The following is an 11,802-nucleotide window of genomic DNA, read 5'->3' as shown; positions in this document are numbered from 1 at the left end:
TGAACAACTAATGCCAGCGAAGACTCTGGGCTCACCTGTTGAGACAGTGTACTTGGAGTATTCTTACTACAGAATGTATAAGCTGTACACGAATGCTGACATTTTGTGTTTTTACCTAGGTGCTGAAGCTTCTCATGGAAGACACATATTCAAAAGGACATTTACTTCCAACATATATCGTTGAGTTCTTCTGTTAACTGTAGATCATTCCTTAGCTAGCTTGAGCCAGAGCCAAAGACAAGACATGCACCCTCCATTTACCTGCCATATCATTGCTGGAGTCACTGTTTAAGTTTAAGACGAACAAGTTTAAGAATTTTGTTGTGCGTTCTTCTGTTAAAATTTTTCACGTAAATTCATGCCTCTACTGTAAACCCGCCCAGGAGTGGTCTGACCCCCCCCCCCCCCCCCATATGGCAGCACCTACTGACTCCATCATTTTATATAGGTCCCTACTGTAAACTCACCCAAGAGCTGTCCGAACCTTGAATAAGCAGCACAAGGCCATTCTGTCTCGTGTACTGGTACCTACTACTGTAAACACACCCAGAAGCTGTCCCTAGAAGCAATATGGCAGCTTTAACACATAGGTCCCCACTGTAAACTTGCCCAAGAGTTATCCTGACCTGTAATGCTGTATGGCTGCACCCGCTACATATATGATACTGAAAACTCTCCCAGGAGCTGTCCGAACCTTGAATATGGCAGCACCTGCTAGATCAATATGCATGAGTCCGTACTCTAAACTCACCAAGGAGCTGTGTCTGTGACTGTTCGACCATGAAAAAACTAGTATTCCCGGCAAATGTGGAAAATATTGACGCTGTTTACTTCTTCGCACATTTTGTACGGGTTGTTGTGAATTTGTATTGATTTGTTGTGATTTGTGCATCTGAACCAGGAAGTGTTACATGTGGCTTCTGGTAAATGCTTCTGTAATTATTATAGAATTCTGTCATTGTTAAATAAATAATATGAAATCACATCTATTTCCTTTCAGGCAAGCAGCAGCCACTTCCAGTTTTCTCCTTGATTAGAAAAGATAGATAGCCTAAGTTAGTAAGTATTAAGTAAATGTCATCTTGATTTTGAAAGCTTCCTATAATAGGCTATGAAATTTTCAGCTTGAAGATGAATCCACAACCCCATGTGATAAAGAACAAGAGGACAACACGTGAGAGGGCAGAGAAGTTCATCTCAACAGTAGACTTCATTGATGTTAACCTCAGAGGAAAGTCAGTATCACAAATTGTTTTCATTTTCAATGATTATCTCGGAGTCAGATACCGTTATTTTTTATGACACATTGAATTAAAAGTTAGAATGACTGCTGGGTTATGGCATCAGATATCAAACACTTATCCGAAAATGTGTAATACCTCGTTTTCAAGGCTAAAATATTGGGCCCTGGGCAGTATTGAATTCCAATTTTAACAGAATTGTCTTCAAGGCGTCTACTTCTTGTTTGTTTTTAGACTCTACCCTAAGGAAGTTCCTGTGACTTCCATAGAACATTATGCCGCACCAGACAGAATACCCTTTGCCGATGCAGCAAAACAGCTTTACACACCAACAAAAACTGGAGAAAGTTTTGGTCCATCGTAAGTCTGAGTTTGTGCTGCAGACGGATGTCAGTGCTCACCACTCACAAAATCAACCTTGTTACGTCATAGTTTCATTTCTCACCGTCAAACTCCTATCACTTATCCCACAAACTTTTACAATTGCCAATATTTTTAGTTTACAGTCATTTGCATGTGGTCGAAATGTCTCTCTGCCCTTAATTTCAGGTGGGCAACCCATTGGTTTAAAGTTACTGTTGATGTCCCTGCTGACTGGATAGACAGTGAAGTTCATCTCATTTGGAACAGCAACTGTGAGTGCCTCATATGGAAGGCTGGAAAACCTGTCCAGGTATGAAAGAAAAAAAAAGGCTTTTCTTGGAAACTTGAGTTTTTGTGCTATAGTATCTCATCAGGGCATGAAATTAATAGAACCCACTGCCTTTGTGACCTTTAAATTTCTTCTTTCACTATGGCCCCGGTTATATCCATTTGAATTGTGCTGTTTTCTCAAAAACTGTTCAACTGTGTCATCACTATATTATGCTCAATTGGGAATGAAAATAGCCTGGGGGAGCATGCTGCTGGCCCCTTTTATTCAAGGGTCTGAGTGTTAGAATCTCAATCATGATGTAAAATCTGTTGCAGTGAGTAAGTACTTCTACTTCTAGCATCGTGTGGTTTGCCTATTTTAGGGTCTGACTGGTGGTAGGGCGTCCAATGATGACACCAAGGAAGATTACATTATCACCATGAAGTTGAGTGAAAGAGAACTGCAGTAAGTCTAGTCTGATAATTTGTTGGTGACATACTATTTAGTGAATTTACAAATTTACTAACTACATTTACTGAGTATGAAAACTGATCTTCGGTCAATCTGATTTCATTGCCTTTCAGTCATGATTTCTTCATTGAGATGGCGTGTAATGGTTTGTTTGGCTGCGGCAAAGACGGCCTCATTAATCCTCCACAGACTGACAAGATGTACACACTCACCAAGGCAAAGGTTGTTATCATGGATAGGGCTGTCTACAACCTTCTCATTGATATTGAGATGCTTATTGATATGGTCAAGGTTAGTAACATCCTCCTTGTCCTGAGTATTTTGAAAATGTCTGTCAGTTTCTTGGGGGGAAAAAGCCTGTATACACATTTCATGTCTGTTTACAGCACCTGCCAGATGACAGCCACAGGATGTACCAAGCCCTCTACACCGCTAATGAGATGGTCAATCTTTGCACTGATGGTCAACGTTCAGGCTATCACAGGTTAGTTAACAGAGTTCTCTTCTTCGCTTCTACAAAGGAGTCATCCATAATTACTAACATTTTCAAAGCATACAAAACATGCAGTCAGACAAAAGAAAGACTCTGTTTTGTACACTGAATAATCTGAATGTGTGCACCTTCCTTTTTTTCCAATTTCAAAATGAAAGAATTCAAAACTGAGAGAAAACTTACACGTCTTCCATCAAAGATTATAACTATGATTGGTTTTCAGAGCCCAGGAAATAGCCAGCAAGTTCTTCTCTCAGAAAAATGGTGATTCTCAACATGTGGTGCATGCAATGGGTCATTGCCATATTGACACAGGTATGCTTGTGTGATATCTCTTGCTAGTTTTGGCACTTGGAAGTCTGATTTGACATCACACACTCTGTTATCTCCATTTTGAGACCACGCTGTCGGGCTGATCTTATTATTTTCCAAATATCAGTTGATTGATGTATCAAAATGTTTAGATGTAAACAACAATGATAGACTCCAGGATAATTCAAGTCATAAAGATGAAATTTAGAATTGCAATGGTTACTCCAATTGACTAGGAGCAGTTTCGAGTAAAGAATTCCCTTGCCAATGAATAAAACGTTTTTAATGATATGTGAATGCTTGCTTCTGTTTCAAACCCAGCTTGGCTGTGGCCTTATGCTGAGACCATAAGGAAATGTGCACGTAGCTGGACTCACACAATTAGATTGATGGAACGTTATCCCAACTTCAAATTTGCCTGTTCTCAGGTGAGTACAGTCATTTTGTCGAAAATGCAAATGCAGATGCCAAAGCCACTAACTCCCTTGAACTCCACTTGAGGTCTTTTCATGTAAAGACAACTTTTCTACTTTGACACTAATAATGATATAATGGTTTTTGCATCAACTGTGAATCTTTTGTCATGATTTACTATGTCATTTTCAACTTTTTGTGCTGTGAACAAAAGTGTGATCAGTTGATCAAACCAACACAAATGAGAGTTCGTGAGATCACTCAAGTCTTGTTTGCTGTTTATTCTAGGCTCAGCAATATGACTGGGTGAAGCAACACTATCCGTCCTTATTTGAAGATATCAGGAAGTTTGTCAGGGAGGGACGCTTCATACCTGTTGGTGGCACTTGGGTGGAGATGGTTGGTATCTTTGCTCAATTTTTCAAGATATTCATAAAAATCGTATTTCATCATGTTCATGACAACAGAATAATTCAAAACTTTCAAAATATTTTACCCTCCTTCCCCACGTGAAAATGTTGTCTCCGTTGGCTTTAAAATACTAACCCTGCAGTCACTTAGTTGGTTAGTGACATGCTGACATGATGTGTCATATCTAGTGTATTTAGACCAGGTTTTAAAAAGTACATAAGTTTCCATTTCATAAACGATAACCATTGATTTATCTTCCAATTATCTTTGGATTATTTCCCTTAATGTTTTTCTTCAGGATGGCTACGTACCAAGTGGTGAGGCCTTCATCAGACAGTTCCTCTATGGACAAGCCTTCTTCAAGAAGGAATTCAACCTGAGGTGTAAAGAATTCTGGCTTCCGGACACATTTGGGTATTCTGCCCAAATTCCACAGATAATGCAGCACATGGGTGTGACAAGATTCCTCACTCAGAAACTTAGTTGGAACCTGGTGAACAAATTCCCTGTAAGTAAATGAATGAGTTCATAGCTAATGAGTTCGTGAGCAAGGTCTTTATTAGCTCTCTGAACAGATGTATTGCCAAGGGCTATTTGCAGTGTCAGATAAGTCCCTACACTGACAGAGAGTTGGCCTCACTATCACATCAAGACATGCCCTGACTAGATGCAGAACCCTTGACCTCAGATATAACAGGTGCAGATGTTCTTTGAACATAGGTCTTACCACATCACCACTCTGACAGTCCTGTACTCTGGTGCCCTCAACATTCCATAACCTTATAGCTTTGGTCCTCCATTTCAGCATCATACATTCTACTGGGAAGGCATTGATGGGAGCAAGGTGCTGACACATTTCCCTCCAGGAGACAGCTATTGCTTGCATGGTCGGGGAGAAGAGGTGAGGGTCAAACACATTTAAACACTGTGAAAACGAATAGACATTGGCCAAAGGTCATCACTTTCAAATATTGTGTGTTAAATTTAGCGGAATTGGTGAAGAAATGCTTTTCAGAGAAAAGCTTGTCACTAAGTCTTTTGTTGGCAAATGTTGTTGTTGTGAAATTAGTAAATTCCTTTTTCTTCAGCTGATCAAAACTGTAAAAAATCACCAAGATAAAGGTCGTACGAACGTGTCAGCATATTTGTTTGGCCAGGGTGACGGGGGACAGGGACCAAGGTAGGATTCATCAGAAATCTTGTGATAGCCTTATATTGTCAGAATTTGGTACCCGAAATTGGATTAAGTGCTGAGGTATTGCTTCCACATCCTAAGTCTTAATTAATCTTGGTACAATGAATTGATGATGAGCACTAAAATGATCATCTTGTTTGTAAGTGTACTCTGTATTCTCCTAAGAATGAATCTTCCTCAACTGGAGTACAATTGTATGTCTTTTACCTATCCTTGCCAGTGACCTCCATTGTATATTTTCAGTGAGAACATGATTGTTCGATTGGAGAGAGTAGCGAATGTAGATGGCCTACCGAAGTACGTAGAAATCTACACATCCTTTTCTCAAAATTGAATAGCTTAAGCTGCAGCGATGGTGCCAATGCGTGAAGTTGAGATGGAGCCAGTAGGCAAGACATGCCAACTTGTACGATGTCTATGGAATAATTCTTCAAAAAGTAATAGTTCAAGGATATTGTATGACAATATAAGCCTACAAAAAGTGGCATCCACCCTTGGTATAGTTGTGTCTATGTTGCAGAGTTGTGATGAGCACTCCTGATGATCTGTTCCACGAGATCGAGACAGAGGCCACTCACAAGAATCTCTGCAAGTGGGTGGGCGAACTTTATCTAGAGCTGCATAATGGAAGCTATACGACACAGTCCAGGGTAAGCGAGCATCTCAAAAAAGGGTTGAGCCTAAATGACAACAACTTTTATCTCTCCCTTCTTCCCTTTCGACGAGGTTTGGAAGGATCATGATTTGAATGCACCTTCTCTCAAGACTCTGGCACTCTAACACAAACGCTACAGTCTAATTGTTTAGGCACAAGTTCCCTTCAATTTCACGTCTCTTTCAGACAAAGTTCAAGAACAGGAAGTGTGAGTTTCACCTTCATGATAGTGAAGTCCTAGCCTCACTAGCGTCCGTCCTTACTCGAGGAACTGGTGCTGCTTATGCATATCCCATGGATAAACTAGTGAACGCCTGGAAATTACTACTGCTGAATCAATTCCACGATGTGCTTCCTGGGAGCTCCATTGGTGAAGTTTACAAGGACTCGAAGCAGTATTATAAGGGTGAGCGTGTTGTTGATATTCACCCTCTGGATCCTTGCATCCCTCTTGTAATGTACTAAGATTTAGTACTCATGCTGGTACCCTTTGAATTCTCAAGCTTCGAGACCAGTTTCCCTCGCCCTGGCCTCCACTGGGGCTGACTTGAAAACTCTTGTAGCTCACATTGAGATACATGTAGGACCAAGTATACTTAACTTGTAATTACGAGTAACATGTCTCTGTCATTTGGATTGCAGAGGTGTCGCAATCATGCCAAGAAGTGATGACATCAAGCTTTGAAAGTCTCTTCCCATCAAAGGTAAGTGCTTAGACGTCTTTGATCATGGACTAAAATACCTTCTTGTCTTGTAGGGAACTGACCAAGACTGGTTTATTTGTGCCCTGGCCCTATTTGAACAAGTGTCAACACTACTTTCTACCTCATTGGCAAGTTCATTGGGGACCCTTTTGATGCACACACACCCTCCCATAGTGTCTGTCCAATGTACCCTTGTTTTCAAGTAGTGTCCTGATAATAGCTATGCTTCACTCATGAATTCAACCGACACAGAAGCAACTCAGTATGTCCCAGTCATAAAAACAATGTGAGTAAAAAGAATTTGTCTTTAATTTGTGTACTTCATACTGTTGTTACACTAATAGAGACCCAACTTAACTCCTTTATCAGGGTTCTTCAAAGCAGGCAACAATTGCCTTCAACACCTTAGGATGGGAGAGATCAGAAGTCGTGATGCTACCGCGTAATCAAGATCAGCCGGGCTCACCTGAGCGGAAGAAAATGAAGAATAGCGATGCACCTGTCACACAAGTGGACAGCTTTGGCAATACACTAGGTAGGTTTTTATATCGTGTATGTTTGTGTCTTTCCTGCATAGGTAAAAGCCTCCCCTCAATCATTGTTATTTCCTCATTGTCAAGTGAACAATATTGATGAAATGTTTTCCAAAATGTTTCCTTTCGTTAACACATACATTCAACTTTGGTTAGAAAAGTGTTTGCAATCATTCACTCTTTGATTTTATTTACATATGTTAGATACCACAAGAAAATGTGAGTGAAACTTGAACACTAATCCTGAGGCATGTCTTGCTATTTGCAGTGTTTGTAAAGGCTCCAAGTTATGGCTTTGCTCAAGTCTCCGAGGAGGGTTGTCAGTTGACAGACTATGTCGGTGTCAAGAGAGTAAGTGCACGCCATTGTTTTAGTCTCTGACACACAAACATTTCTCAAGGGATCATTCAACTAGATTTACAAAGTACTGACAACACTCATTTCTCATATTTGAAATGAAGTCCTGACAAGTTTTTCCAGTGATTTTAGGCTTTTTGCGCTTGTGAAATTTACGGTGGATTGCCTGTACTGCTGTATGACTGCCAGAGGTACTGCCCTGATGTTTTGTTGTTAATTTTTAGGAGGGTGACCACATCTGTTTGGAGAACCTGCATCTGAAAGCCACACTGGACTCAGTGGGAAGAATCGTCTCGCTCTACGTGAAGGAAAATGGACAAGTTGTGCATAAGTAAGTCAGTTAAATAACGTTCTGTTATGTTTACATTTTAATGCTGCCAATGTATAGCTGATATAAAATATGCCCAAGTGGTATTGAAATGCCCTGCATAACACAGGAATATGGATCATCGGCCTCTCCTTCTGGCTGGTATAGCACTGTATGTTTGTATTCAGTGTGAATGTACATAACCTTGTTGAAAAACTGATGAGGCATAGTTAAGTAATGTTTTAGTTACATCCGGAATGATCATTGCTTTAATTTTTCTTTCTAATAGTTAAGTAACGGTTGAATATTTATGGCAGGCCAACAAAACCTTTATCTGTGTGTAGTTCTACTAAAAGGTAATTTGTTGTATTTTAGGAATACGTTTATGCATCACCACCATGGCAACCAGTACGTTGTGTTTGATGACGTGCCGCTGTTCTGGGATGCTTGGGATGTCATGGATTACCACTTGGAGACAAGGTATTTATCCTTAACGATAACTCGATACAAGTTCCAAGTGTTTATTGGGGGTTTGAGGTCAGAGGAAGATGAGATATAATGAGGTGATAAGAAGTGGCTACCCACTGATGTCCTTTATCTTGTAGCTACACAGCTTGACAATCCTTAGGCTGCCAAACCGCCAACTTGCAGCTGAATACACTAAGACTGTATAGACGCAATGCAAATGTACAGGACATTGGACCTCTATCCTATGGGTGCTGAGATATTGTCAAGCTTTGAAATGAGAGTGAAATGCAACATTTCTCAGCATCTTGGAGCAAACTATAACAGTGCACACAATAAGATAAACCTTTTTCGTAATGCAGGAAGCCCATTGATACAGTCATCCAGTCGGCCATAATCAAAGATGAAGGACCTCTACGTGTCTCCGTTCTGGTGTCCCTGAAGATCAGTGACAAGAGCTACTTGAAGCAGCACATCATCCTCGATGCTGGTAGCCCCTACCTGCGGGTGGACACCGAGGTGGCCTGGCATGAGAGTCACAAGTTCCTCAAGGTCGAGTTCCCCGTCCGAGTCAGAACCACCAATGCAACTTATGAGATACAGTTTGGGCACCTTCAGAGACCAACACATTTTAACACATCGTGGGATTCAGCCAAGTTCGAGGTCAGTATCAGAGCATTTTGTCCCCTCAGTACCCACAAACAAGTGATTTGAATCACTGCAACCTGTGATCCTGATCACTGCATCTGTTGCAGGGTCTCCTGCCTATCATTGACAGTGAAATAACCAATCTTGATTGCAGGGACATGATGCTAGGAAACAGAGCTTTAAAAATGTGATTTGAAAGCAACCGCCGGTCAGAAGGAATGTATTTTGTATTCTTGCCCAGAACATGACTCGTTCTGTTTCTAATCAAACTTTAAATGCTGATACTCCCTAGTTTGAAACAGACATTCTGAAGGTTACCTTGTAATTGTCCACTGTTATGTCTCTCTTCAGGTTTGTAGTCACAAGTGGGCTGACCTCTCTGAGCATGACTGGGGCGTCTCAATCCTGAATGACTGCAAGTATGGCTTCTCAACTAGAGACAATGTGATGAGGCTATCACTGCTACGGTCCCCCAAGGCTCCTGATGAGAAAGCAGATATGGGAAACCAAAGGTTCACCTATGCAATCATGCCTCATTCTGGTATGTTGTACAGAGAAATGTAACCCAACATTGTTTCAACGAGGAGGTCTCTCATCTCCTTCACACTGACGAAGAGCTTTCTAATAACTGAAAATGTTAGATCGTAGATTGCCATGTGGTGAGAGCCCACGATTTGACCTAAAATTCTTCCCCACCAGATCGTATTCTGAGTGGTCAATTTTTGGGTCTGTTGCCAGAAGGGCAGGTACCCTTAGATGCCTGTTGGTCGTTAGAATTGGATTGTTGCCCTGTAATAGGTTTATATTGACCTGTCCACATGGCAACTACTTTTATGAAATTACTTTTCATTCCTACAGGCAGCTTCCAGAATGCTAAGGTAATCCAGCATGCATACAACTTGAATTGCCGCCTGGTCGTGCGAGATGTCAACATAACTGATTCTACACCCTGTATGAAGAGTTACTTCAGCGTGGAGGAGCCTGGTGTCATACTGGAGACTGTCAAGATGGTAAATAATACTGCTTTCGTAGTTTTCCTGACATGAAAGGATACACAGATCACAGCACTGAAGATATTGCTCTAAAGCTTGCCCTAATATGAATGTTTTTTATTCCAATACTTTGTTTTGTTTTTTACGAACTGTACATGACATCAAGCATTGATGCTTGATCTAGGGAAATTCAACGTGTACAGCCTCCCTTCAAATTGAGAGCCAAGCGACAACTATGATACTATCTCTTTTAACACCTTTAGCGCCGAACCACTTAGATCCACGTGGCCCGAATCCCCCTCTTTGAGCTGGTTATCGGAGTCTCATGGACTTCATGAAAGAACTACGCCATCGCCATCTTCAGGGCTCGGAAAGAACTGTAGTTTGGGTCTTTTCAGTTCCTACCTTGCCCTGAAGATGGCGATGGCGTAGTTCTTTCATGAAGTCCATGAGTCTCCGATCGATATGAACCACTCAAAGGGGAGGGGGATTTGGGCCACGTAGATCTACGTGGTTCGGCGCTGAAGGTGTTAACAGTAATGGGTAGTTCATGAAGAAGGAAACCAGGGAGCCCGGGGGGAACTTACACAGTTAGTAGGTTGGAGGGCTGGTGTTCTTAAAATGATCATGTACTGTTGAAAGCTTTCTTGGCATAATCTCTCAATGCTAAAACAACCCGATTACGATCCATATTGTTCTGTTTCCTTGCAGTGTGAGGAGCGGGATGACGCAATCATTCTTCGGTTCTATGAAGCGTTTGGAGGAAGGACGCATGCAACAGTCACTACTTCCCTCGCTGTCAGGGATGCTGTTCTGTGAGTACTTAAAACTAGAAAATCTATGAATATCCTGAAGGCTGAAGATCTGCTTGGTTTGACACCTCGGACAGACAGAGTGTGACCAGTCAAAGAGTCATCAGGTCAAAACGCCCTTAGGTTATGAAAACCTAAGGGTGTTTTGATCCATAACTTATGAGAGTCAACGTCCTTTCAGTCAAACTCAAGCCTGCCATGAGAAATGTTTTTGCTGACACTGTATCTATTTTGACTTTGACATTTGTTCGATATGTTTTTATAAGAATGTTCATTTGATAGATCAGTGCATATACGTTTCCTCTTGACCTAACTCAAAGTTGTGATGAAGTGCAAGCAAAGGAATAAACAAGTCTTGTGATTTTCTTGAAAAATATTATAATTTACTCAGCATTACTTTTTCAGTGTGAATGGTTTGGAAGAACAAGTGGATGAGTGCCTTGATCATCACCATCGCCATGACCACAATCACAGTCATCATACGCATCACATCCTCGCCAAAGATGGAAAACTTAGGCTGCGATTCCATCCATTCCAAATCGTTTCTGTGATGCTCATCATCTAATGATAAAAGGGAACGAATTTGATTCTATATACAGCTGCTTGTTTGGACTCTAGGATATCCATGTACAGTAGAACCTCTCTATTAAGGACACCTTCGGGACTGGCAAGTGCTGTCCTTAATAGAGAGGTGTCCTGATTAGAGAGGTCAAATTGAATAGAAACTACCAATTTGGGACCATAACTAGTGTCCTTAATAGAGAGGTTGTCCTTAATAGAGAGGTGTCCGCTAAGGGAGTATTAGTTGGTCCTGGACATGTCATAAATGTGTTCCAGCTGGCTACATTTCTGCTATGCTAGGTTTGGCCATATTGTCCAGATGATGCCTGACAGTGACCAAGGAGAAAGTCAAATATATTTTTTGACATCGTGCATAACTATGTTTTATATTCATGAATATAATTTTTGTATAGCCTATGTTTTATGTAGCAGTAAATCATACTGTTTTACTGGGCTAACATGAAGTGAGCTAAGCTTGTGACCGGGACATGCAACTGCTTGCCTGTCTCTTCGATATGTCAATCAACTGACCCTGCCTTTCTGTAAATCATTCTGTTGCCAATAAACTTATCCACTGACACCTGCTGTTGCTTCTTT

The 11,802-nt window shown here is 41.1% G+C and overlaps 1 protein-coding gene across 3 annotated transcripts; it reads left to right on the top strand.

The window, feature by feature from the left end:
• Window positions 1–779: 779 nt before the first annotated feature.
• Window positions 780–11,785, top strand: LOC135487595 (alpha-mannosidase 2C1-like). 3 transcript variants are annotated; one of them, XM_064771531.1, is made up of 26 exons: window positions 780–846; window positions 1,125–1,235; window positions 1,476–1,601; window positions 1,791–1,914; window positions 2,258–2,340; window positions 2,460–2,637; window positions 2,733–2,830; window positions 3,063–3,154; window positions 3,473–3,579; window positions 3,854–3,964; window positions 4,275–4,484; window positions 4,782–4,877; window positions 5,065–5,156; window positions 5,415–5,468; window positions 5,692–5,821; window positions 6,013–6,232; window positions 6,469–6,530; window positions 6,900–7,065; window positions 7,332–7,414; window positions 7,645–7,751; window positions 8,103–8,207; window positions 8,555–8,855; window positions 9,192–9,381; window positions 9,699–9,850; window positions 10,544–10,647; window positions 11,050–11,785. In XM_064771531.1, the coding sequence occupies exons 1-26, from the start codon at window positions 806–808 to the stop codon at window positions 11,207–11,209; spliced, it is 3,303 nt and encodes a 1,100-aa protein (XP_064627601.1). In that variant the 5' UTR covers window positions 780–805; the 3' UTR covers window positions 11,210–11,785. The 3 variants fall into 3 exon arrangements, with proteins under 3 accessions (XP_064627601.1, XP_064627603.1, XP_064627602.1); XM_064771533.1 differs by lacking the exon at window positions 780–846 and adding an exon at window positions 896–923; XM_064771532.1 differs by lacking the exon at window positions 780–846 and adding an exon at window positions 899–935.
• Window positions 11,786–11,802: the final 17 nt, after the last annotated feature.

The sequence above is a fragment of the Lineus longissimus genome, chromosome 5 (genome assembly GCF_910592395.1).
Source record: "Lineus longissimus chromosome 5, tnLinLong1.2, whole genome shotgun sequence".
Taxonomy (NCBI): Eukaryota; Metazoa; Nemertea; class Pilidiophora; order Heteronemertea; family Lineidae; genus Lineus; species Lineus longissimus.
This window is presented reverse-complemented; position numbering and strand designations above follow the sequence as displayed.

Coding starts and splice junctions, on each gene's coding strand:
- LOC135487595 (XM_064771531.1), top strand. CDS start 806: ATGTGGAAAATATTGACGCTGTTTACTTCTTCGCACATTTT. Junction 2,638..2,732: donor TGCTTATTGATATGGTCAAG/GTTAGTAACATC, acceptor GTCTGTTTACAG/CACCTGCCAGATGACAGCCA. Junction 7,752..8,102: donor AATGGACAAGTTGTGCATAA/GTAAGTCAGTTA, acceptor GTTGTATTTTAG/GAATACGTTTATGCATCACC.